Genomic DNA, 27,873 nt, shown 5'->3' on the forward strand with positions numbered 1-27,873 from the left:
CTTGAGGGAGTACTTTCCATTCATATCTCTGATCAGGACCTTCATGATTCAGTGCAGGGATAGTAAATGCAAAATGTGGACTATCCTCGGGGTGAATTGGAATTGAGAAGAAACAATCTTTAATATCTATAGCTAGAACATGCCACGTTTTTGGTAAAGCAGACAGTTGGGGAATCCCTGATTGAGCAGGTCCCATAATAACCATCTCATTATTAATGGCTCTTAAATCTTGTAATAATCTCCATTTACCAGATTTCTTTTTAATAACAAAAATGGGAGTATTATGGGGAGATACGGAAGGTTGTATATGTCCTTCCGCTAATTGCTGTTTGACCAGATCATGGGCTACTTGTATCTTTTCTTTAGTTAGGGGCCACTGAGGAACCCACACTGGTCTTTCTGATTTCCAAGTAATTTTGATTGTCTCAGTGGCCCTTTTTGAAAACCCAATCCATGTTTATCTATCTCTTGATCTACTTGAATTGGTGCTGTTATATCTTGTTCTTGATCTCTTAATCTCTTTTCTTTTCTAAAGCCTTGTTTTGCCCTAGTAGTGAGCGCGTTAGGATTGACGTTATTTGTTAATGTCAATCCTAATTGATCTAGGACGTCTCGTCCCCATAAATTTATGGGGAGATGGTCCAATACATAGGGCTGTATAGTTCCTTCACATCCTTCAGGATCCCTCCAATCTAATACCATTGCACTTCTATGGGGATTAGTTGCCACTCCTAGGCCTCTAAGCGTTTGGGTCGCTTGCTGTAATGGCCAATGTTTAGGCCATTCCTGGCGAGATATGATGCTGAGGTCAGCGCCTGTGTCCAGCAGTCCATTAAAATCATGCCCTTGAATATTTAATTTTAGCATAGGGCGAGAATCTAAATTTAAAGATAGCATAGCCCAATCTACACCTGTGGAGCCTAATCCCTTGGAACCTCTTTCTACATTACAACTGGAAAATTTATCATGTAGGCTTGGTATTATTAATAACTGTGCTATTCTATCTCCTGATGAAATTACTGATATACCTCTTGGAGAACTAGCTATGATTTTTATTTCACCCTCATAATCGGGATCAATTACCCCAGGACTTATCATAAGTCCTTTAAGTGTAGAAGAACTGCGTCCTAATAATAAGCCTACTGTTCCCTGGGGAAGAGGTCCTTTTACTCCTGTGGGAATGATTTGAACTCCCATCTCTGGAGTTAATACTGCTCTGGCAGAGGCACAGATGTCCAACCCTGCGCTCCCTCTAGTCTGTCTGATGAGGGATCTGATGGATAATGCGTCCTGGGCACCACCTTGATGGTGCTGCTGGGTTCCTCCATTGCCCCGTATATTTGTGGTTTTGGGCCCCGGGGCATTGGGCCCTCCAATTCGTTTTTTGACAACGGGGCCTGATGCCTTTCTCCACGATATCGTGGGTAGACACTTGGTCTTTGTCCATTTTTTGATAACGGAATACCCTCTATGGTGGTTTGAGAATGGCATTCATTAGCCCAATGTCTCCCTCTATGGCATCGTGGGCAAATACCCGGGATTCTACTCTTTTGATACCTAGCTTTGTTAAACCCTCCTCCTATGGGGCAATTTCTTTTAAAATGCCCTTCTTGATTGCAATTATAGCATGTTTTTGGCTTGGTACTTAAAGCCTGTTTTACTTCAGCTGCCATGACTTGTCCTTGTTCATTAATGTCTCTACATAATTTAATATATGTGTTTAAATCTTCCTGTTTCCACGGTCTAATGACCTCTTTGCAGCAACGATTTGCTTGATCGTAAGCCAGCTGTTTTATAAATGGCATTGCCTGTTCTGTATTTTCAAATGTCTCAGAGGCTGCTTCAATAAGTCTAGCTACAAAGTCAGCGTAGGGCTCATTAACTCCTTGTATTATCTTAGATAGTTGACCTTGAAAATCCCCTTGTCCCTTTAAAGTTTTCCATGCCTTAATTGCATTTATAGCGACTTGAGCGTATACGCCAGGATCATATCTGAGCTGTTGCATCTGTTCTTGAAACTCCTCTTTTCCCAGTAACATTTTCAGGCCTCGTTCAGGGTAACCTGCTTCTGCATTTTGCCTAGCTGTCTCCTTGCAAAATTCCTCATTGGCAATTTTCCATAATAAATACTGTCCTCTATTTAGCACAGAATTACACACGTTAGCCCAATCATACTGACTGTGAAGGGAGCGGCCGGGCCGTAGGCTGCTACAGCTTCCTTTAATTGTTTTATTATTTTGAAATCTAAGGCACGGTAAACTCGTTCTTTTTCTTCTCCCTGCTCAATTACAGGGCATGCTAGTTTTTGGGGTCCCGCCTCAGGATTCCGTTCATCATCTATGGAGGCAGGTAAAGCTGTTGGTTGAATTATGCCCTCTGGTGGTGGAACGGAGTTAGTAGCAGCCTCCCTATCTGACGACCGTTTTTTCCCTGAGCTTGCCTTGTTCAAATTTTCTTCTATCTGACTAGCTTGAGAGACCTTTTGTTTTGCTTGACCTAATATGTTTTCTGCCATGGCTTGGACCTCTAACAATTTACTTAACAGTTTTTCGGTTTGTTTTTTACTAGATTCTAATCTACTATAAAGGTAACGTAACCCAATAAGATAGGATAGAAGAAAGCCAAAACAGAATGAAACAGAAACGGAGAGGAGGAAAATGATTATGTCAATTTTCTCTCTCTCAGGGCCGAATAACTTCAAACCTTGAGTCAGCCATTTATCCCAACTCGTCTGGAAAAATTGTAAGGCTAGAGAGCCTGAAATAAGAGCAGAATAAATCAAAACAGAAATACCCATTCTGTCGCCTTTCCTTAGGGGCGAGTGATATTACTCACCTTTAAGTTTTGGGCGTTCCCAGTACAGGGCCACCAAAATGCCGCAAACTGCCCGGCCCCGGGCCGGCTGAGTCCCGCTCCTGCTGCCGAGCACTGCCTGCGGCACCCCTGCTGAGCGATCCCCTGCTGAGCTGTCAGTGCACACGGGCTTGCAATCTTGCAACCCGGTTGGGCACAAAAACACAAGCCAGTCAAACTGAGACAAAGTTTTATTTAGAGAGAGGCCGTGTGCGTCCCCTAACAGGTGGGTCCGCCACGTGTGTGTCCACCTGAGCCGGGGGGGGGGGGGGGTTTCCACTTCCCCCGGAACACCCTCCTACCATCCTTTTCCAACCAATGGGAACTCTCCCATTACAAGAGTGACATGAGTAACCTGAGTCCTGAAATGGGCCCAGCTGAACAGCATGAGTCCAAATACCATATGAATGTGAATTGCTGGCTGGCAGTCAATAAAATCCAAAGGTGCCTGTATCAATATTTTTGCTGTGGCTCCTAACACCTCCCCTTTTCTCTCTCTACCCCTTCTACTGTAAATCATGTCTTCCATTTGTATTCTCTTGACTTACCCCTCCTTACCTCTTATATGACATTTTGTATAACCCTGAGGATCGCCTTCCATTTCCATGCAATTTCCCTTCTCACTCCCTTTCCCTCCCACCTCTCATCCCTGTTTACTGTAAATATTCTTCTCAAGCTCTTCATCCCTACCCTGTCCTTGTTTACACCCCTTATATCAAAGGAGTCATTTGGTATTTGTTTTTTAAAGATTGACTAGCTTCACTTAGCATAATCTGCTCTAATGCCATCCATTTCCCTCCAAATTCTATAATTTTGTCATTTTTTAATGCAGAGTAATACTCCATAGTGTATAAATGCCACATTTTTTTTATCCATTCATCTATTGAAGGGCATCTAGGCTGGTTCCACAGTCTTGCTATCGTGAATTGAGCTGCTATGAACATCGATGTAGCAGTGTCCCTGTAGCATGCTCTTGTTAGGGCTTTAGGGAATAGACCGAGAAGGGGAATAGCTGGGTCAAATGGTGGTTCCATTCCCAGCTTTCCGAGAAATCTCCATACTGCTTTCCAAATTGGCTGCACCAATTTGCAGTCCCACCAGCAATGAACAAGAGTGCAATGGCTATAGTTCTACCACCTGAATATAATTGTTGTTAGCACATTAATGCTTTGATGGGTTTTCTTTTAGATTTTTGAAGAAATATATTTTCATGTTCTAGTGATTATGTTACTGATTCAATTTTATATCCTCTGTTTAAATATGTCATCAAAGTGCTGGTTGTTATCACAGGTGAATACAGAATGAAAGAGGCAATTTAGATAAGCTTTCCCTTTTGATGAGGTGGGAGATTGAGCAGTGTGTTATTATCTCATTCTATTTCCTTTTCTTTCCTAGGCATTGGCCAGCATAAGCCATGTGGCTCATGTTACTATTACAACCAAGACAGCTGATGGAAAGTGTGCATACAGGTATAGTGCTGACTTATTTTACTCCTGTATGTTCATCTTGTACTTTTTGCCTGGATCTCAGAGTAATCATAACTATATACCAAGCTTGATCTTTTTTTTGGCTGAGATCTTGGGTAAGTTTTCTTTCCTCTCTATTGATAAATTGATAATCCACAGGGATGATTGCTAGATGATATTCTTACTTCTTGGATTCTTAAAATATAAAATGTAGCATATTACAAGTGTCCAGCAAGGTGTGTATCTTACCTATAAATATTCTGAGTAAATGGTGGTTGCTGATGTTAATTCTGCTTCTTTATCCTTTAGTAGGATATCATTTGGGGCTGATTACAGGGCTGTGACTGGGATGCTGAAGGCTCATAGTACCTTTGCTGGCTCCTGAGCCACCAGCTCATGCTATCCTTATGTTCCTGGACTGTCTTGCCTTCCCATGAGTGGCTGCTTGCTGGCTGTTCTGCTGACACAACTTCTAGAGGCTGATGAATGGCCTTGGAACAGAACAAAATGGAATTCAGGGAATCAAAATTGCACTTTGTTTTTATAAGCCCTAGCTATTTACTAGATGAAGACAGGAGTACCCAATTCATGCCAAATTTTTTTTTGAAAATTAGACATAAAGATTATTTGTCAATCAAAATAAAAAATTTCAAGTTCTAATGATTATGTTATTGTTTTAATTTTATATCCTCTGTTTAAATATGTCATCAAAGTGCTGGTTGTTATCACAGGTTAATACAGAATGAAAGAGGCAATTTAGATAACCTTTCCCTTTTGATGAAGTAGGAGATTGAGCAGTGTGTTTTTATTTCATTCTATATCCTTTTCTTAGTCTTCTTCAGCAGACAAATGTGCAAAGTAATGAGCACTTCAGAGTATACAGCGTGTAAGCTAGGGGAGTTGACTAGGTATGAATTATAATTGCCCCAGCATCTGAGTGGACTGGTATGATTTGAATCATATAAAAAACTTGGAGATCGTTACGAATTAATATGTCCCAAATTAATTCTTGACCTCTGGGATCATGTTTTCCCCTGCCTAGGATCTCTAGTGTCTCCCCTTTTGTGACCGCATGAAATCTGGAGTCATTATCTTGGCAACCAGTACCTTCCCAGTGTGTCTTTAGTCTGCCCTTCCAGCCTCTTCTCGAGACACATTCCGAGCTGCCATGTATTCAGAAGCCTCTATGCTTTTGTTTGTTTTTCCCTTCTTAGATGGTCTTTCTTGGTTTCTCCACCTGAAACCTTCCTCCCTGAAGCCCAGGTGAACTGTCCTCTCATCTTTGATGCTTTTTCTAGCTCTCACTCCCATCCAGGCCATATGGCTCCTTCTCTAGATCACTTAGCACATTCTTCTGTCCTATAGGTAAAACTGTCCCCTCTCTAGGGCAAGTGTTTTCTAAGACCTTTCTTTATCATCAGTGCTTCCATAGGCTTGGTACATGGTTGCTCCTCAGTCAGTGATTGCAGAATTGTATCAGACGTTTACTATTATCTTAGGCAATGGCAAAACTATAGTAGCTCAGAATTTAGCAGCTAAAAAAAAAAAAATCAAAATTTACTCGAACAGGGACCATTTTTTAAATTTTAATTTGGTTAGAATTAATATGAAAGTAATAGAAAAAGTAAGTAATAAAGAGAATATATAATGTGACTGTATTTTAATCTGTTGGTATAATTTTTTTACAGTTTGGATAAGTATCTCATTTTCTTTTTTTTATTTATTTTTTTATTAGCTACACATGACATTACAATGATCTTGGCAATTCATACATTTGAATCATTGGGGTATCTCATTTTTCTGATTGTACAGATTGCAGAATCACACTGGTCATAGAGTCACCTATATACATACAGCAATCATAATGTCTATTCTATTCTGCTGAGTATCTCATTTTCTATTAGATATTAATAATCTTGCATGTTTTCTGATTAGAGCAACTTACTCCGATGGAAAGCTGAAAGCTCCTCCTAAACCATGTGCTGGCAATCAAGGGACTCAGATCACGGTAAGAATGTAAATTGTTGAAAAAGAGCTTTGTATAAATATTGAAAAATAAATGTCTTGGAGTTTTTAGGCTAATAATCAAATTAATTTTTGCTAGTTAATAGAAGACCAAAGATATCACCCTGTAAGTAAGAAAAATGATTCTTGGGTTTTGTGGCATGGCAGCCTTCCCACCCTTTTATCTTTTGTAAGGAGTTGGGATGGCAAAAATCAGTGGCAGGGTAGTTAGAATTGAAAAAACATTAAGGTTGGCTCCAGACAACATGATTTGGAGTCCCAGCCTGATCAGTCAATGGTTGTATCTAGAGGCAAGTCACTTAACAAGTTTTCTCATCTATTAAATGGAACAAAGAATATGTGCACAGCTACCTCAAAGTGTATTTGGTAGATCATATGACTATATCATTAGTCAGGAGGAAGTCCATCATGCTGCCTTATTTCTAGAATGCCTTGGTTAGTCTCTTTCCATTTTCTGACCCCACAAAACATCTGCTGTCATGTCCTGCACCACAAATGCCAACTAGAGCACATCTCCTTGAAGGTCATTCTAACATTTTAACTCCTGGGCATGATGAAGCAGGCAGTAGGCATAAATGAATGTGGTATACTTCTTAGTGCATGATAACAAGGAGCTTTGACAGGGTGACTACAGCATGATTTCCAGAAAGTCAAAATGATCTCGGAAATTTTGTGATTATCCTTAGTTTAAAAAATATCTTTAAATGCCATGTGATATTGTCATTTTTTATAAATTTACATGTATGACCCCCTAAATTATGATTTCTCCTGAGTAAGACTACACTTTAAAATTTGTATTCATATTTTGAGTAGAAAGCAAAGAGCCTAGAGCCAGGGATATAGCTCAGTGATAGAGCACTTGTCTAGCATGCACAAGGTTCTGGTTTGATCCCCAGCACCACAAATTAAAAAAAAAAGCAAAGCAAAAAGGCTAACATACAGTATGATAGCTCTCATAGTTGAGAAATCAGTGAATGAATGTGAGAGGCAGAAAAAAATATTCTTCAATTCCTTTGTCAGTGTTGCCTACTTCCCCAATCAATTCTTATAGGTATATTGTTAGTAAATATCTTTGGATTCACTACTTTAAAACTCAGGTTTAAGTGAACAATGTGAGCCTTTCTTTCCATGTTCTTCTATAAATTTACAAGAAAAATCAATCTTCTGTTCAGGTGGAGGATCTTTTTTACAACATAACCACAAGGAGAAAAGCTTTAAAAAATCCAAGTGAAGAGTATGGAAAAATTTTGGAAGTTGTTGGCAGGTACAGTCGAAAATGTGGGAGAAGGTCTCTGAGATATTTCATCAAAGGAATGTTTTGGTGCTTGCAAATTGAAAACCATTGCTGAGCTAAATAGTAAACAGCAATACTAGCGTATGTATTGTTCTGATCAAAGCTTAGACACCAATTCTGAGCTTTTTCTCATCTCCTCAGCAAAGAACAATTGGTCTTTATTATATCAGTGAGGCTGCTTTGGTGGCAACCAAAACAAACTGACCTTAGCTTCCTTGAGTTGAACATAAATGTATTGGAAGACTAGAAGCGGAAAAAGGTGTGGACAGCTGCTTCTTGGAGATGACAAAAAGCAGGGTGCCTTCAGGATTTTAGCATTATAATTCTGTTTCAGTTGTTTTTATTCTTTTCCTGACCCTGCTTGAGTATCTTGTTTCCTGGAGAGTATATCTGAAATTGGCATAACTTGGGTCATATGAGCTGCACCCATGACTATGGAATGAACACTTCTTGATTGGTAGTCTTACTGAGAGTGCATCAGGTGGAATGGGAATAGGATAGAGGTGATTTCCCAAGGGAAGCTTAGAGACTGTTACCAGAAGTAAAAGAGGGAATGCAGGGTAGGTGAAAGCAACATTATGATCTTGACTGACTTAATCTGCTGCTACAGATAGCTCCAGCATGGGCTTTCCAAACCCACATGATCTTGCATTGTAATAGGTATGTTAATTATTTTCCAGTATTTCTAAAGAAACCTAAAGTGAATTAGACTTTTGCCCATAAAAAACTGGTACAGATTTATACATTAAGTTTCTTGGATGTGAGGGCGATCTGGCTGCAACATCTGTCACCTGTTGATCGTCAAGAGTTGATTTGGCTGATCTGGCTTGCTATGCAAGTGTCCCCTTTTTCCCTCTCCACTCCATGTGCAAACCTCCCAAAGCTGCATGCTTAGTGGAAAAGCATAACCTTCCCCAATAGAGGAGGATGTTCTTAGATCAAGGGTATATGAGTAGCTGTACTCCCTGCTAGAACCTCCAAACAAGCTCTCTATTTTTTTTTTTGTTCCCCCTTTAAATTTATAAATCAGTGTCAGAATATTCATTATCTCCTGAAAATAAAGGAAGTTGGGAGTTTGGGTTCTAGGTGTGATAAAGTGAATTTTTTTTAACTTAAATGCATTGTTCTAGATTCAGTATTTCAGTTCATAGGGAGTATAGAGAGAGGAGTAATAAGTAATGGCCAACCAAGCAAAGGCTGGGAGATACTGGAACAGGATCTAGGAGCAGGGGAGAAGCCTGGAAGGAGGGTCTATTGAGGGATCTGAGAGAGAATAAAAGTGTTCAGGGTTTAAAGTTAGCTTTTCAAGATATTTTGGAGGCCCCCCTAGGCCCTTCTGGACACTATGAAAATAAAACTGCAAGTAAAGAAGAAACTGTGTTGAAAGATCCTTGAGTCCAGTCAGCAACTTATAAAAACAGAAAGGAACCCTGTATTTTGTTTGATTTAGTCCCATTTTAGCATTGAGATCTCTTTAAGGTCTCTGCTGGTTTATTTTTCTGAGGGTAAAATAGGATGTATTGAGATATTTTTGTTTGTGTGTGTTTGCTTCCCTCCTTTAGCTCTACTGATTTAGCTGGTTTACTTAACTAGAGGGGCTCTAACATCTATTTTGTATTCTGCCTTTTTTTTTCTTTTTCTTTTTTTTTTTTTTTTTTTTTTTGGTACCAGGGATTGAACTCAGGGGCACTCAACCACTGAAACAAAACCTCAGCCCTTTTTTGTATTTTAAATACAGGGACTCATTGAGTTGCTTAGTACCTCACTTTTGCTGAGGCTGGCTTTGAACTGTCAATCTTCTTGCCTCAGCCTCCTGCTGGGATAACAAGTTTGAGCCACTGTGCCTGGCTTTGTATTCTGCTAGTTTTTGCTTATCATTTATTTTGTTTTTATTTTCAGGTATGCAATACACAATTCAGGCATTAGCTTCTCAGTTAAAAAAGTAAGTTCTTGAATTATGAGGGATGGTTTTGTATTATAACAAAAGGGAATTTTCAATAGTTTGCCTGTGGAGATAATGTTTTGGTTACAACTGTGAGAGAGTAAGTCATTGTGTCTTCTATTTGTTTATTAGCAAGGCGAGACAGTAGCTGACGTCAGAACACTACCCAGTGCCACAACTGTGGACAATATTCGCTCCATCTTTGGAAATGCTGTTAGTCGGTACGTTGATAACATATATAAAAAGTCTTTTATATTTCTTATCTTAGTTTTCCATCAAGTCACATTATTTATTAATCTCAAGATTGCTTTAGTCAAATATACAGGCTTGTCTTTATGCTTCAAGTTTGCTAATAGAATTATTATTTCATGTAATTGACATTTTCAGAGTATGTGTTGCCTCTTAGATGCTATGACTGAAATCAGTGTGTTCTCTCCTGGTCTTTGTGTTTAGGATATTCATAGCATAGTAGAATTCTGTCATTCTTTACTGCTTCCTCTTTTCCTTGAACTTACTTTAGAATTCCATTTATTTATTATTCAATATTTGTTAATCTCCTCCCATATTCCAAGCTAGAAGTTAAGTGTAAACATGAATAAAATATTTCCTGCCCTTAAAGACTTGTTTTCAAGTGTCACCAAATCTGCATTGTCAGGAAAGCCTAAGAGGAGAGCTAAATTGTGTTGCAGATTCTTCCTGGTGCTCCCATCTGCTTGTAAAGACCACCATTGCCATTGTAGACTTCTCAGTGAATCTCAGGTATTCAGAAAGTCCAGATTGGCCATGTTATAATCTGAGGGGAAGAATATTGAAACCCTTCCATACGCCACACATGCAGGAGGTGCTGTGGATACATAGATGCATGGAGAATCTGACAGCCCCTGGTTCACTTTTCCTAGAAATCTTAAAAGCAGCAGCAGTTGTCCAAGTACCAGATTTCTACTTTGAAAGACAAGTTATTCATTCTTTTTACCCTTTTCTTTCTAATTAAGTATAAATGAGTTACTATTTTTAAGCTGTGCTCCCAGAACAGAGAGAGCTCTGTTACAGTTAACTTTTTAGATTATTGACTAAATTTTAAAACTCATAATTAGGGAAATTCCTAGAGACTATAAGAGATTAGCAATCCCACAGAGCAGCATTTTCCAGGTTTCCAGAACACCAGCCTCTTGAGACATTTTGGGAAGAAATGGTTTATAGGTTCAGTGTGTACAGGAAACACTATGCTGTCCAACCAGCAAATCCTTAGTGAGCGCCAGCTATTCCCCTGGTGCTGGGCTAGAATATATGGTGGGGATACAGTAGTAAACAAAACAGAAACAATTCTTGCCCTCTTAGAACTCTCCAGGTGGAAAGACACATGAGACTATTATGTCATTCGTAAGCAGATTGCGCTTGTTGCCTCAATTAAAAATTTAGGACATAATGGAAAAATCTTGGGTCAGATAGTCAGAGAAGGATCTTTGAAGAAGTATTCCTTGAGATGTGAAGAATAAATAGGAATTAATTAACTGCCAGTAAGTTAGCCCTCCAGGCAGAAGGTTCAGTCCTAGGGAAGGCCTTCAGGCAGAGATAAGTGTGGCATATCCAAGAACCAGTCTTTCACATCAACTTACCCTCCCCAATAAACACAATCTGGGGAAGAACACATTGGAGCTCCATTGTGGTACCAAGCTTTACAGTAAGTTGTTAAGCAGAAATAAGTTCCTGGAATTTTAACTCTGGGATTTAGTTACTAAGATGCATAAAACTTTCAGCAAAACAAGGTCTCAGAGCTTGCCCCCATCTTTATACCCCAGCAATTAGACAGTCCCTGATGTATAGACTAAGTGCTTCACAACACTGACTGTGTGTTGGGTGGGTGATGTGTGTAGGTATGGATGTGTGAATGGACAGATGGATGGGTAGGTCCAGAGGACCTCAATGAACCAATTCTCTGAGGTCCTCATTTGGCTGGGTTAGTTTATAGGAAGAAGCTGTGTGTTTTCGAATTCTGATTATTTTATAATGTTTGAGTTTTCCAGTGTTTTCAGAGGCCTCAAAATTTATCTTTTCTAACCAGAGAACTGATAGAAGTTGGGTGTGAGGATAAAACCCTAGCTTTCAAAATGAATGGCTATATATCCAATGCAAACTACTCAGTGAAGAAGTGCATTTTCTTACTCTTCATCAACCGTAAGTGAAAAAGAACTACGTGGGGATGTATGTTCACAGAGCATTTTATGGAACCCTGCAAAAATTCCTAACTCAGAGGTTTGATTATATGTAGGGAAACCTGTGCCAAAATTTGTTTAATTAGAAAGCATTTATACTTTTTATCCTAAATCAGTGCTTGGCCCTCTCATCCGTGCTTATTGCTGTCATGGTCTGGTTCTTGCTTATAAGAGGGTCTTAGGAGAAAGCATCACAGGCCCTATAATCCAGCACCTTACCCTCTGGAAGTGAAGCCTCTACAGCATGCCCTAGATCAAGGGCTGTTGTTTGATATTACACAATAGAACACACTGGGAGTGAGACAAAGACAGAAACAGACACCTTAGCTATTTTTACTGCCATTACAGTAAAAGTTACTGTAACTTAAAAGTTAATATAACTTTTACTGTAATGGCAGTAAAAATACCAAGTTTTAATAACATTAAGATTTTTCTTTTTAAAGAATGAAATCTGTGATACAAAGAGCAGTTCTAGAAATGAGAGAGAAAATTAAGTGCATTTGATTTTTCCCAAATTCCTTTTCAGTCCTTATCTTTCTGCTGACATTGTTTATGTAATTCTTATTAAGTAATACTATTTTATGTTCTGCTTTTGTAAACTTAATTGTATGTTACAAGGGGTTTCTTTAATAACTTTATTTTATTTATTTATCTTTATGTTGCACAGAGAATCAAACTCAGGGCCTCACACATGCCAGACAAGCACTGTACCGCTGAGCCACAAGCCCAGCCCCTGTTACAAGGTTTTGATAAAGAAAAAACAACACATAATCCAGACAGTCTGACTCAGTTTTCTATCCAAAATAACATGCATCTTTGTGGCTTGTTTACCTTTATTATTTTAAAGTATTTCCTGATAACTTTATAATTTTTGTTTTGTTTGCTGTTAGAAATGTTATATTTCCCTCTTCCACTTATAGGAGTAAGAATAATAATAAATGTCTCAAAGTATGCATGTTTTGCAGCAGTTATTCAAAGCAATATAGAAACAGTAATGGGAGAGTCAATCCTTTTATAGACAGATTGTGTTAAACTCATATATTAGCAAGTTTTTTTCCTATTGCATGAGGAACAATTGAAGCCTGATAGAAAACAAAGCTGGGTGCATGTAAGACTCACAAAATGATTTTCATTGGGTTTTTTTCTAACTATGAAGAAGAACTGCTTTATAACACACTTGTTGGCTCCAGAATAGACAAGCAGAAATCAGGGTAAGTACCATCTGGCTGGCATGTGTCTGTTTCTGCTGGAGCTGCTCACCATAGTCTCTGTATTATAGCAAATCCTTTCATGATGCCAGGTTCTCGGTAGCAAAGAAAGGTCAGATTCTTACAGTTATACACTATGCAGGCTCACCTAGGTGGCAGAGACAAAGACAACTTGGCTAGTCTCAAGTTTAGAAATTTCAGCAAAAGGGATCCAGCTGTTCTTTTTGTCAGGTTCCCATTCCAGCTTCAGGCCTGTATGATCAGGGCATGTATTAAAGAGTACAAGCTCATTATTGCAGAGGCTTTGGATATGGTGACCACACAAATAATAGTCTCTTCATTGGTAAAAATTATGGTTTCACTTCTTGTTGGAAATACAAAGATGTGCAACATCCTTAGCTACAGTTGGGACAACAGATCATCAGCAAGTTTTCTAAAATCTGCCTCAGAAGAAAGAGCTATTTTCTGAAAACAGACCTTTCCTCTGATTTTAGTCTTCTTTCTCCCAGTCTTGTTATATACCCAACTCCAAACCTGCATCATTTTCTGAATTACATTAAACATGCAGTCAGACATTTGTATTGCCTTAAATTCTAGAAAACTTATTTTTATCTTTCATTACTTGGTATGGAAACCCCACTGTTGGAACCCTCTGAGAGAGTTAGCTGCTCTCACACACCATGTAGCACACACCTCTGAAAGATAATGCTGACCATTTGGGGTTGGATTAGTCATTCACTAGCATAGTTTCTCCCAGTACTTGCACATATGATAGGTAGCCAGTATGTTTTTGCCCAACGAAAATCTGAGAGCTAAGGTCATATTTGTTGCTGGGCCCAACAAGGACACAGCTAGTTAATACACATGGGCTGATTGAAGGCAAGGGAGGTAGAGAAACAATTTATTGCCTCTCATCTCTTCTGCTTTTGGATGAGAAGAGCAAATCCCATGCCCATAATGTGGTGCTGGGAGGTGATGACAGGTATAGGGGCCTTTCTCCACAGGAATCCGATATGGCTCTTGTTCTGGAGGTATTCTTCCTGGGAAAATTTCATGGCTTGGTGGGAGTGCACACCTGTGACCTCCCTATAAAGACAGTTTCAAGCATGTTGCTTTCCTTTTCTTTTTTAGATCGTCTGGTAGAATCAACTTCCTTAAGGAAAGCCATAGAAACGGTATATGCAGCATATTTGCCCAAAAACACACACCCATTCCTGTACCTCAGGTATGTAGCACCAAACTCCTCACTCAAGTCTCACAGGAACAGAAATTCTGAGAAAGATGTAGGCTTGCCAATTGCCCAATCAGTGAATCCTATCATGGCTGGCGGAAGGATGCTCTGTCCCTTCTCATAAAGAAAAGGCACAGTTTTCCCTTATGTATTTACTAACTTAGCAGAATCTCACCGAGAGCCACTGCTATGTTGGTGGCAGGAAAGTGAATAGTATGTCTTTCCCCTTCAGGAGGATTGGATAGCTTGTAGGCAGAATAGACAATGTGCTCAAGAAACTCTGAATATTCCTTCTGCTGAGGTCAGTCTGAAAAATTGAAACAGCTACAGTTTTCCTTCCATCAGTGTCTTCTGCTCTGTGGAGGTTCTTGTCTTGGCATGTCCATTGTTGATTGTTCACTTAAATAATTTAGCCACTTAAATAATTATTTAAATTCATTTAAATAATTTTAATGATTATAAATAATTTAGCACTGGCATTTATACAGACCAAATCCTGTGGTAGGTGTTTGAAATACAGAATAAATGTGAAGCACCCTACCCTAGAGAAAATTATAGTATGGAGAATCTGTTTTCATTGTTTCTTGCTCTACTACTAGCTTGTTTATTTCACAGCCTTGGCATTTTTATCACAACATTACAGAAGACTGCTCTCTTAAGAACAAGGCCCTCCCAGCAGCTCAGGAGGTTGAGGCACGAGGATTGAGAGTTCAGAATCAGCCTTAGCAAAAGCAAGGCACTAAGCAACTCATTGAGACCCTGTCTCTAAATAAAATACAAAATAGGGCTGAGGATGTGGCTCAGTGGTCAAATGCCCCTGAGTTCCGTCCCCAATTGCGGGTGGAACCCCCCGCTCCCCCCGCCCCAAAAAAAAGAACAATAGGGCCATATTTGTACAGGGTATGGTTCATTCTGAAACATCTTAGGTCTGAAACCTTTTCACTCTGAGCAGAAATTGTGTTAGAAAGAAAGTAATTTTCTCTTCGTTCTAGTTTTGATTGAGGTGGGAAGGGGTGGGAATCATGGCCAAAGCTAATTTTTAAACTAAATGTAGAATTATTGATTCCCTTTTGTATTCCCTTGCTAGGTGATAAGTTGGTCCAGTTATCACCTTCTTCTATCTCCGTATCAGTCCATGTCTAAACAGGAGATAGAAACCACACAACAATTAGAACATGGGAAGTTTAAAAAAAGAATTACAAACAGGATTAGAGTAAAGGGAGATCAGGTAGTAAGAGATGAAGTGACAGGGAGCAGCCATTCCACCAAGGGCTAAGATAGAGTCCCTTCTGCATACCCTCCCCCAACACTGGGGGTTGAGGTGCTGATCTTGTTGAAGAGAATGGAAGTGATTCACTGCATGATGGAAAAGTCAATAAGGCATTCCCCTGCCACTCTGAGAGGCTCTAGTGACAGCTGCCTACAGGAAGGGGCCACATGCTGCTTGAGTATGGAGACTCACAAATGCACCCTAACCTGGCAGAGAAACCCTTCCTCCTCCTTTGTCCCTCTGGTGCCCTCTACTGACAAAATTTCACATTGTAAAGCTTCATTATCATAGAACAAGCAATGAAAGATGATGGACTTGGAGCACAGACAATAACTTGATAGCTGACACAGTCTCTGAACTGATTCTTTTGTTACATTTTACTGATGGAAAGTTCTCTTGCATCTGTTCTAGTTTTGATCCTCACATAATACTGAAAAGTAAGTAGGGGACAGATTCCTGGTAACCTTATTGTTACAAATGAGAAAACATCCAGAGAAATTAAGTGACTTTCTTGAGGTCACATAATAAAAAATTCTACTAATTCTAGAATGATATTGATAATAGCTAACGTATTTTAAATATGTTGAGTATGCAAAGTGCTTTACATGAATTTAATTCTGACCACAAACCTGTGGCATAAGAAATGCTGTTATGTCTACTTTGCAAATAAAGAAACAAGGGGCAAAGAAATATATTGTAACTTATCTAAAGCTATACAGCTCTTCAGTAGTAAAACCAACATTTGACCACTCACTTGATCTTGAGATATTAACCACTGCTATTTGGCTTCCCAAGTCATCTAGTCACCATGTACACCATGTGTGGATTCCACCCACCCTCCACAATCTGTGGTAATTGTCCTCTTTTTTTTCCTGGCAGTTTGGAAATCAGCCCCCAGAATGTGGATGTCAATGTGCACCCTACAAAGCACGAAGTCCACTTCCTCCACGAAGAGAGCATTCTGGAGCGGGTGCAGCAGCACATTGAGGGCAAGCTCCTGGGCTCCAATTCCTCCAGGATGTACTTTACCCAGGTGAGGGTGTTTCTTTTCCACCTTTGTGCTTTTGTCACTTGGTAGAGTGCCCTGTCAGACATGAGAGCCCAAATTTTTGCCTTGTGCCTTAGAACTTTCTTTGTAAGTATAACTTTGATAGGTTTCTTTCAGCAGCATTTCTTTCTTTGGGTCTAATTGTGAAGCTGTTAATAGGACTGAGTTATCTTCTTCATCTGCCTCTGTCTGGGACCTTGGACTTCCTAGGAAAATGAGCTATCTGAAAATGGAATAGGTAGCTCCTTCAGTGCATTATTTTGCCCTTCAGATGCTCAGGAAGAGACCAATTCTACTCATGCAGGGCTGAATGGAGGGATTGGGCCCAGAGAGGCAGTAGGTAGAGTGGAAAGAACTGTCTGTCAATAATATTAATTAACATTAATATTATACAGACCTAAGTTACCAGCCATTGCCTAGTCTTGCCTCCTGGTCTCCCTCAGTAATGATGGAACGGGTCACCTATATATCTAAGGACAGTTACAAGCAGTAGGTTAACAGTGAACAGAAGATGTCTAGTCTAGGGGCTGGCACTATGTGTCTTGTTAGAATTATACAGGTTCAATTCTAAGTTACTTTCTTTCTTTGGAGCCTCAGTTTTCCTATCTGTAAAATAAGCAATTTGAACAATATATTCTTTAGTGTCCCCTCCCATTTCTGAAATGATGTGATTCTGGGCAGCCCTCCTATTCATGGCAAGGATGTGTTCATTATTAACACAACAGACACTGAAATTAAAATGGAAATATTTTCTCTATTGTATTACACTGTATTCTGCAAACAGACTTTTGTGAGAGCAAGTTTCAAAAAAGCTTTAAAAATTACTCAGTGGATGATTGCTTCCCATAAGAACATTCATTCTATAGAGTCCTGACCCAGTATGTCTTCAGAAGGAAAGTGTTTTTCTACAGAGAGCCTTACTCTGATGATGCAGTAACACTGACCTTATAGACTCCTTGCTGTCATGGAACATGAGGTCCAATCCAGAGTCCTCCCTGGTCTATAGGGTGATCAGAATACCTTCCTCTTCATCAACAGCAGCTGACTTCTAACTGACCTCTAACTCTTCAGCTGTAGAAATGCCATCTTCCTGCTCCCCTGCTTGTGCCTTGTGCCCCACCACCCAGGGCTAGGAAATCAAAGTCCCTAGTTTGCAGTAAAGCCATTTGGTTTGGGAATCAGGAACCCTGGGCCCTCTTGCAGATTTGTTACAATTATGTCATATTGCATAAAGTATTCCATTTTTTTTTAATATTTATTTTTTAGTTCTCTGCGGACACAACATCTTTGTTGGTATGTGGTGCTGAGGATCGAACCCGGGCCGCACACATGCCAGGCGAGCGCGCTACCGCTTGAGCCACATCCCCAGCCCAAGTATTCCATTTTTTTAGACTTTAAAATTCCTACCTGCAAAGTGGTTTTGTTAACTTTTGCTTCCCCAAACCCACCTTTGAATGCTGCAAAAGCAAATGAAGTAAATACATTATAGTGGCTTTAATTGTCCTACAAGAAAGGTTGTACTTTTTTTCATTTTTTTAATTTGTTCGAATTAGTTATACATGACAGTAGAATGCATTTTGAGACATTATACATAAATGGAGCACAACTTCTCATTTCTCTGGCTCTACATGGTGCAGAGTCCATGTACAAAGTAGCGTACTCATACATGTATATAGGGTAATAATGTCTCTCATTCTACCTTCTTTCCCATCCGAATAGCCCCATCCCTCCCCTCACTCCCCTCTGCCCAATCCAAAGTTCCTTCATTCTTCCCTACATATCCCCACACTATGGATCAGCATCCACTTATCAGAGAAAACATTTGGCCTTTGGTTTTTTGGGATTGGCTCGTTTCACTTAGCATGATTTTCTCTAATTCCATCTATTTATCTGCAAGTGCCATAATTTCATTCTTCTTTCAAGCTAAGTAATATTGCATTGTGTATATATGCCACAATTTCTTTATCCATTCATCTGTTGAAGGACATCTAGTTGGTTCCACAATTTAGCTATTGTGAATTGAGCTGCTATAAACATTGATGTGGCTGTGTCACTGTAGTATGCTGATTTTAAGTCCTTTGGGTAAAAACCGAGGAGTGAGATAGCTGGGTCAAATGGTGGTTCCATTTTGAGTTTTCTGAGGAATCTCTATATTGCTTTCCAGAGTGGTTACACAAATTTGCAGTCCTAGCAATGAACGAGTGTCTTTTTCCCCACATCTTCACCAACAGTTATTATTACTTGTATTCTTAATAATTGCCATTCTGATTGGAGTGAGATGGAATATTAGAGCAGTTTTGATTTGCATTTCTCTAATTGCTAGAGATAATGAACAATTTTTCATATGTTTGTTGGTTGTTGATTTGTTGACTGATTGTCTTTTTTTTCTTTCTTTTTTTCTTCTTTGGTCCCGGAGATTGAACTCAGAGGCACTCAACCACTGAACTACATCCACAGTCCTATTTTGTATTTTATTTAGAGACAGGGTTTCACTGAGTTGCTTAGCGCCTTGCTTTTGCTGAGGCTGATTTTGAACTCTTGATCCTCCTGCCTCAGCCTCCTGAGCCACTGGGATTATAGGCATGTACCACCACACCCAGCGATCGATTGTATTACTTCTTCTGTGAGATGTCTGTTCAGTTCCTTAGCCCATTTATTGATTGGGTATGTTGTACTTTTTTGAACAGAATTGCTACTTTATGTAATTTTATTATTATTATTTTTTTTTTGAGGCACTGAGATTGAATGTCTGGTTCTCTACCACTGAGCTAGAGCCCTAGAATTTTTTATTTTGAGATAGGATCTCTCTGAGCTGCCCTAGCTTGCCTCAAATTTGATCCTCCTGCCTTAGTCTCCCGTATCACTGGGATTATAGGCATTTACCATGTGTCCAACTATTATGAATATTTCTAAAAATAGAAAGTAATCAGTACAGCCAATATCTACGTACCTGTCACTCAGGTTCTACAGCTATCAACATTTTGCCCTATTAGTTTTATCTATCCCTGTCTTGCTTAGGGATGGGGAAAGGAGTATTTTAAAGTACAATCCAGACATGTCTCCCCTAGTACCTCTTTCTGCATCTAAAATTTTTTTCTTATGTGATCACATAAGAAAATGTAATTTTACACTTAATAAAATTAATAGCAATATCATTTAATTATCAATCTGTATTCAAATGTCCCAGTTGTCCAAAATATTTTTATAGCAGCTTTGTTCAAATCTGTATCCAGTCAAGTTCCATTCATAGTATTTGGTTATTTTTGTTTAATTATCTTTGAAACTAGAAAAGTTTTCTTTTTCATTGTTGTTCCATTGGCTTGTTGTATAGGTTTCCTATAGAAGAATGCACAGTTTGAATAGTCTGATTGCTTCTTCTTAGTGTCACTTAACTTGTTCTGATCCTCCATATTTTCTTTGAATCTTAAATTAGATCTAGAGGCATGATTATATTCAGAGTCAATTTTTTTTTGTGGCAAGAATTCTTCTTTTTAATAATTTTTATTCACTTTATTTTACTTTTTGCAGTGCTGGGGATCAAACCTAGTGCCTCACACATAGCTAGGCAAATATTCTACCACTGAGACTCATCCCAGCACTCATGCACATTTTTGATCCCTTGAAATAAGAAAATATTCCAAATTGCTAAACCTTGGTTTTCCAGACTGCCAATGGTTCACTCAAGTCAGAAACTTCCTTACTCCAGTCAAGGAGGTGGCATTCGGTTTTCTTTTAAATTGTGGTAAAAGAGATATCACACACACACACACACACACACACACAAATGATTATTTGAATGTACAGTTAAGCAGCATTAAATACATTTATGTCATTGTTGAGTTGACTAGTCTAATTTTCAAAACAACCTTGGATCATGACCTAGGGTCACAGTTTCACAAATGATAGCCACCTAACCCCCACTCATTTTGTCAGAGCAGCTCTTTATTCAAAGATGCTGTCTGTGGGCTTCATTCATGTTTGTCCATTTTCCTCTTTTTGGTGATGAGGAGACACATGAAATCAGTCAGACTGTGTTGTAGGGATGCAGAACAGGAGTGAGGAGTTCCAGCAGGAAGCAGCTCAGGGAGCGTGAACATGTTGTGAAACTTGAAGGTGAATGAGAGAATCCTCTACCTAGAGCAGTACTGGCATAGGAGTGTGCTGGGCCCATAACCCAGGTGGTTGTCTCAGATCCATCCCCTGCCAATCTACTCCTGCCTTTGAACAATGGACTCCAAGACACCAATAGAATCTGCTTAGTGGCCCTTTTGACTCATCCATATTCTAAGGAAGACATAAAGTAAGGTATCAGCAGTGATATTCAATGAGTTTAGTGGGGTTTCCTGGGGTAGGAAAAGTAGGGGACTCATTTTTGCCCCAGACTGAGGAGTTTTTTCACATCTCCTCCTGCAATGGGGAGTGGAAAGCACTTTGGCAAGGACTCTGGATAGGTGGTACCCTGTGCTTCCTATCATGTCCCAGTAGGAGGCGCAGAGTGACTAGTTGTGTCATTTTGGTGGTAGGTTCATCAGTGAGGTCTTGTGGTGACAGCCTGATTCCCTTTTTGTCAAATTGTCCATGAACACCTACCTCAGTGGTTTCACCATTTGATGACCACTACCTGAACCAGTTATTTTATTAAATTAAAGATTATGATATTTTTGGTTTTATCTTTTTTTTCCTCTATTAATTGATTATAATTCTTTTATACAAAAGAATGTTGTCTCATTTGTTAAAGCTGTTTGGTTATCCTGAAATATAGTTCATACTAGAAAGTAAGGCCAAATGCTGAACTCTGTTCCTTTAAGTATATGAATTTTCAAAGGAATTAGTTGGTATCCTGACATTTTCCAATGGTGCTTAATGTTTTTTTCCTTTCCTCCTTTCTTACCCTCTTTCCTTCTTCTCCCTCCTCTCTCTCTCTCTCTCTCTCTCTCTCTCTGTATTTTGTCATAGCTATTAACAAAACAACCTATTTTAATCAATTATAATTATTTTTCTTATTGAAGTTTGAATGATCCTATCTTAATCCACTGGAAGCCCCTTCTAGCTGGTGCCCTCTCTTTTTGACCTAGTTCCATTAGGCAGGATGTTTTAGGCATATTCTGTGCTTTCCCAGCCTAAGCCCTGGATTAGAAATGGCTACATTTCTCTGAGGAGCTCTAGTTCATTTTATTGGGGATTGGTATTTAGGGACCATAATCTGGGATCTGGGGTCCTCATGGCTTCTGGGAAGCCATTACTTTTTGGCCTTTTAAGTGTGCAGAGCTAGGAAATATGTATATTTAAAAATAGGGGTGGGGATATAGAGAGCTTAAGGCCATGGGTTCAGCCCCCCGCACTGCAAAAAATAATTAAGTCAAATAAAATAAAAATAGACTGGGAGGAGGAAGGAATGGGAAGTTACTGTTAAACACATAGAGAGTTTCATTTTGGGAGGATAAAAAAGTTCTGGAGGTGGATGGTGGAGATGGCTGCACACAGTGTGAATGTGCTTAATGCCACTTAACTCTCATTTAAACATGGTTAAAATGGTAAATTTCATGTTATATATATTCACTTCAACAGAAAAACAAAATGATAGCAAAGAAAGGATAAAAATCTGAAAACTTTACAGTGGTATTTTAAGTTAATTTTAATATTATACAGACTGTTGAATTCTTGAATTTTATAGTTGTAAACCTATTTTATTGAATTTTGGTCAAAATTGCTTATAATAATAATTGTGTAATGCTAATCATATCTAGTTCTAACTTCTTTTTCTAAGACTGCTCCATTTTGGCCCATGGGCTTCTATAATTTATGTTCTGAGTCTTTCCACTGTCTTCTTTTTTGATACAGACTTTGCTTCCAGGACTTCCAGGTCCTTCTGGGGAGGTGGTTAAATCCACAACAGGTGTAACCTCCTCATCTACTTCTGGAAGTGGTGACAAGGTCTATGCTTACCAAATGGTCCGAACAGATTCCCGGGAACAGAAACTTGATGCCTTTCTGCAGCCCATGAGCAAGGCCCTGTCCAGTCAGCCCCAGGCCACTATCCCAGGGGATAGGACAGATGGTTCTAGTGGTGAGGCCAGGCAGCAAGATGAGGAGATGATTGAACTTCCATCTCCTGCTGAGGTGGCTGCCAAAAATCAGAGCTTGGAGGAGGATGCAACTAAGGAGGCTTCAGAAACAGCAGAGAAGAGAGCACCCAGTCCCAGCCCAAGCAACCCCAGGTATGGCTTTTTGAGGAAAGTGAAGCTTACCTCTTTGTTCTTTAATAAAACTATCTTCTAAGTTTGGGTTTTCATGAACCACTTGCATTTTCTTTTGCCTGACTTGTCCTCTCCCTTCACTGTGGCAGTGCTGTGACTATGTCCACTGTCTCTCTTTGTCTCCTTTTTTTTTTTTAATTGTCAATGAACCTTTGTTTTATTTACTTATATTCAGTGCTGAGAATTGAACCCAGTGCCTCACACATGCTGGGCAAGTGCTCTACCACTGAGCCACAACCCCAGCCCCAGTATTCTTTATTTAATATGTATACATGCTATACATGCTGAACCTGGAGCTCAGATAAAGTCATTTGCCCCATACTGCACATTTACATGGTGGCTGACTACCAAAAGCCCTAGCACTAAATGTCCACTTCAACTTGGACAAATTACTTAATTCCAGTTTACTTATTTCTGAGACATCCTATCATGACAGTTTCTAAGGATTTTTTTCTAGACAATATTGAAAGATGCTGGTATGTATCAAACATTTATTGTGTGTTAGATATTTTGTATACATTGTCTCATTTAATGCTCTAAACCCTGCAAAGGAAGTATTGCATTTTATTTTGGAGGAACTAAGTAATATTTACCACAGAACAGTTAAAGCAAAAGTCATTGCATCATTTCTCTGCCAAAAACCTCTCGGTGGCTTCCCATTGCATTGGGCTAAAACCTAAATCCCTGCCTGCCTTCCCTTTAAACCTCCACTTTCCCTCTTCCTCATGCTGCTTTAGCCACATGGCTCATGTGGCTAATCTGAATTGACTGAGCTTCTTACCCTCTGCTTGCACTTGCTGTTCCCTTAACCTAGAAGGCACTGACTTCTTGCCACTCAGGTCTCATTTCAAATGTCCCCTCTTGCCAGAGGTCTTCTTTGTTCATTTAGACTAAAGCTTCCTTTCCTCTCACCTTCCCATCATTTTAGTATGTTTCCTTGTTTTATTTTCTTCCTAGCATTTATTGCTACTAAAAACAATCTTTTTATTTTTTCTATTGTCTTTTGACTCTCCTACTGGAAAGTAAGCATCAGGAGGGCAGGTACCATGTCTGCTATGTTTGTTGCTGTTTGTAATTAGTATATAACAGTGTCAGATAGATGGATGGGTATATGGAGGAATGAATGAATCAGGTTTGACAAGATCAGTTCACTTGCTCAGAACCCTATGGCTTTATGGGCCAAGCTAGATTCTAAATCCTGGTTACATAACCTGCTGCTAGGATCTAAGGATTGTCAGATAAGGAGTGTACTAGAGAGTAGACATCTTGGAAAGGCCTACCACCAGTAGGGATCTCTCTGCAGCTGTGTAGAAGCTGCTCTCTTTTCCAAAATGCAACATGAAAAACTTGGCTAAGTCCAAAAATTAAAAGGAAAAGCAATGACCTGTTTCCTTTTTTCATTGCAGAAAAAGACATCGGGAAGACTCTGATGTGGAAATGATAGAAAGTGATTCCCGGAAGGAAATGACCGCAGCCTGTATGCCCCGGAGAAGGATCATTAACCTCACTAGTGTTTTGAGTCTGCAGGAAGAAATTAACGAGCGGGGACATGAGAGTACGTAAGTGCTGAAATCTGCCTGCTAACATTAATAGGTTTGAGAAACGCAGAAAGCATATATGCTGTCAGGGTACCCACTGCATGTACTGGGCAAACCTCTCTTCCCTCCCTTAAAGACACTTTTCAGAAGAAGAGAAGGGGGTAAATAGTTGGTTTGTTTTAATTAGAATTAATCAGTTATCTCATTAAACCATAGGAGTCAGAGTAGAGCAGTCATTTCAGCAATTTCTAGTTTGTTTTTGTTACTGTTTTTAGTTAAAAGCAGTTTGACAGTCAGCAAAATTCTTATCCTGTAGCCTGAATGGGATATGCTGTTGCTGAAAGTTCACAGGCTTTGGAGGTTCCTGGCACAACCACTTCTACCATGTGACCTCATACTTGGGAGTTGACCTTTCTATGCCTTGGTTTTTCCTCATCTATAAAGTGAGATTAATTTTACCCTGGAAGATCATTGTGCTGATTATAGAATAAGGAGTCAGTAGATATTTTTATAACTTGAAGAGAAAGTAATAAACTATTATCATCTTCCTCAGAAATAGCTTTTGAGAATACCAAAGTATAGAACTCCATCTTGGTCCCTATTACTTCAAAACTAACTTAATGGTTGTAGGAATTAAAAGTGGGAGCTGATCCAGGGATTGGAGTGAATAACAGCAAACTGGCCTTCACACCATCCTGACCCCACCATCTGAGGCAAGAACACCCCAAGTACAGGCTTTATTGAGCAGTGTTCCAGGTGGCAACTCTGCACTTGCATCTGCATAAAATTTAACCATGACCTTTTCATTTTTCATCTATTATATATTCTTTATTTAAATAAATTTCAACACTATTTTTCAATATATTTTAAAATATGAACATCTGGATTAATTTTTAAAAGGAATGAATAGCTAAGGAGCAAGTCGGTACTTTCCCACTAATCCTTAACCTTTTGAAACAGTTGCTGTGACTCAGCTGCCTCTTAAGGTTTTCCTAGGCTTAGTCACCACTTAGCTGATCTAATTTAGGAAGGTCTCAACTTGCCTTTCCCTGTTCATTCTCTTTTCTTAGCACTCTGGACCTTTGTTTATGTGTAGGAAAAGATACATAGGGTGTCTCTACACTTGGGCAGGGTAAAAACTTCCTATGACTGACTTTTTGCCAGTTGTATGGAAACGATTGCCATTTGGATTCTAATTGTTATTTCCATGAAGATTTGCTCCAGTTGCTCTTTCCCCTGTTATTAGCTTTCAAGCTGGGAGCTCTTAAAACAATTTTTAGTAACGTAATGCGACTTGTTACTTGATTTATTTAGCAGTCCTCTTCACAAAAGTCTTAGTTGACAGAGTCTCTCAGACTTGGAATTTACTGAGTTTGTCTCCCTCATGCAAAGACTATTAAAGATCATTTCAATAAATGCTTTAATAGTGTCAGACTGCTTCAGTGCAATATAATACCACCCTGTCTCAAGCATGGTCAGGTTTGGAGTCTTGCTGAAGCCAAGACGATAAATCTACATGGTATAAAATTATACACACACATTATCTCATTTAATTCTCAAATACTTTTATGAGGGAGGCAGAGCAGGTACTGTCATCTCCTGTTTTTTGGCAGTAGGTACCGGGGATTGAACTCATGGGCACTCTACCACTGAGCTGCATCCCCAGCCCTATTTTTGTATTTTATTTAGAGACAGGGTCTCACTGAGTTGCTTAGTGCCTTGCTTTTGCTGAGGCTGGTTTTGAACTCACCATCCTCCTGTCTCAGCTTCCTGAGCCACTGGGATCACAGGTGTGCGCCACCACACTCGGCTCCTGTTTTAATGACAAAGAAATGGAAGAGGAAGAGGATAAACTAGTTGGAACAGCCCAATGATCCAAAACTGTCTAGAGTCAGGTGTGACAGTGTAATCCCAGCTACTTGAAGGCTGAGGCAGGAGGATTGCTTGAGTCTAGGAGTTCTAGGCCATCCAGGGCACCACTGTGGGCACCTGTCTTGAGGGGAAAAAAGGCCGAGGTACTTACCTTGTAGATGGTGGGTTGTTGCTTGTCTTGGCAGTTACCCAGGAAGTCTCACCCAGTATTTAATTGCAAAACCAGGTTATTGGCTTGTGTAGGACAAGCACACCCTGTGATTCTGACACCATAGGGCAAAGCCAGTATTTTCAGACATGGGAGGTCTGTAGCATGTAGGGTCTCACAGCAGGAGTAGCTGTAATATGGGAAGTGGGGTGAGCAAAGCTAGAACTCTTATGAAGCGCCTGCCAGCTACACCTTTCATTGGCCAAGCAGAAATTCACTCAGCTATTAGGGCTTGGTTGTGCTGCTCTGTAAAAATGTGTCACTATGACAGGCCTTACTGGGCTGTTGTGAATACTTGAGATACTGTGTGCACACTTTGGAAGCTCCAAGGCACTGTTCCAGGCATCTCATTTATACCCACGGAGGAAAACTGGCTGTCTTTGAGTGGAATGCTGCACCAGGATTTCTCTGAGGGTCATTGACCTTATGATCCTGTTTGAAGAGAGAAGAGCTGCTTTTCTCAAGACAGCCTTCTGAACTCCAGTTGGCTGTTTCATCAGTGTGTTGTCGGTGTCAAGATCACTGTCTCATTCATGTTGCCGGGCATGGTGCCTGGCATGTAGACTCAGGAGATACTTGCTATAGGAGAGGTCAAGTGGTTGAGAGGAACAGCTGGGAGGTGAAGACCTAGGATCTGCTCTAGAGAGGTATCCAAGTTGAACACTCAGACTAAGTTTCTTAAGCCTGGTGGGTTTACCCATCTGTGGTGAGCACATGTTCAGTTAACAAATGAGGTTAATTTTGGAAGGCCCAGTATCCAGTCAGGTGTTCCATGACATTAGGGATTAGTAATGATTGGATTTATTGCTAGTCCTATAATTTTGATCTAATTAAATGGGGATAATGAATGTCATAGCTGTTTGTTTTTGGTTTGGGGTTTTGTTTTGTTTTGTTTTGTTTTTCCCCCCAGACAACCACAATTTTATTTTCTTGGTTTTTGTGAATAGACTCAGGTCTAAATATATATACTCTTAACATGGTTTGTCACAGTTGACAGTTTCTTTTGGTATATGAAATCAGTCCAGCAAGCATTTGTCGTGTATCTTCTCTATAAAATTCTTTGTGCCAAGCTCAGCGGTAGAGGATGAGATGAATAGGCCAGGAACACTGCCTTCTAGAATACTATGGTATTGTGAGGGGATTGTTTAGTAAATAATTAGCTACCATTGCTATAGAATGAAAGAAATTCTGTGGTAGAGAGAAGGGCAGTTCAGCAGGAATTCACAGTCAGAGCTCCCCAGAGGGCCAGGTAGGCCAGTTGATCATCTCAGGCAATAGCAGAGGTCCTGGCACACAGGGCTCTAGAAGACAGCAGCAGGGGACTAGCCTTCACCTGCAGATGGACATCAGAAACTAAAGAACTGGTTCCTTTCTTCTGGTGCTTGCTCCTGGGCCCTTCCTTAGGCTTGGTTTTACTTGCTGGCCTCAGTTGTGAATCAGATGTGCAT

General features: G+C 39.7%; 1 protein-coding gene across 1 annotated transcript in view; it reads left to right on the forward strand.

Moving 5' to 3' along the window:
* The window catches only part of Mlh1 (mutL homolog 1), a 53,211-nt gene that overhangs the window by 13,457 nt on the left and 11,881 nt on the right, over positions 1-27,873 (forward strand). The window contains exons 4-13 of the mRNA XM_026405962.2: positions 4,249-4,322; positions 6,255-6,327; positions 7,517-7,608; positions 9,538-9,580; positions 9,713-9,801; positions 11,643-11,755; positions 14,133-14,226; positions 16,382-16,535; positions 22,392-22,768; positions 24,214-24,362. Of these exons, the coding sequence (XP_026261747.1) occupies positions 4,249-4,322; positions 6,255-6,327; positions 7,517-7,608; positions 9,538-9,580; positions 9,713-9,801; positions 11,643-11,755; positions 14,133-14,226; positions 16,382-16,535; positions 22,392-22,768; positions 24,214-24,362 (1,258 nt within the window). The remainder of the gene's footprint in view (positions 1-4,248; positions 4,323-6,254; positions 6,328-7,516; positions 7,609-9,537; positions 9,581-9,712; positions 9,802-11,642; positions 11,756-14,132; positions 14,227-16,381; positions 16,536-22,391; positions 22,769-24,213; positions 24,363-27,873) is intronic.

Source organism: Urocitellus parryii, chromosome 3, assembly GCF_045843805.1.
Source record: "Urocitellus parryii isolate mUroPar1 chromosome 3, mUroPar1.hap1, whole genome shotgun sequence".
Classification (NCBI taxonomy): Eukaryota; Metazoa; Chordata; class Mammalia; order Rodentia; family Sciuridae; genus Urocitellus; species Urocitellus parryii.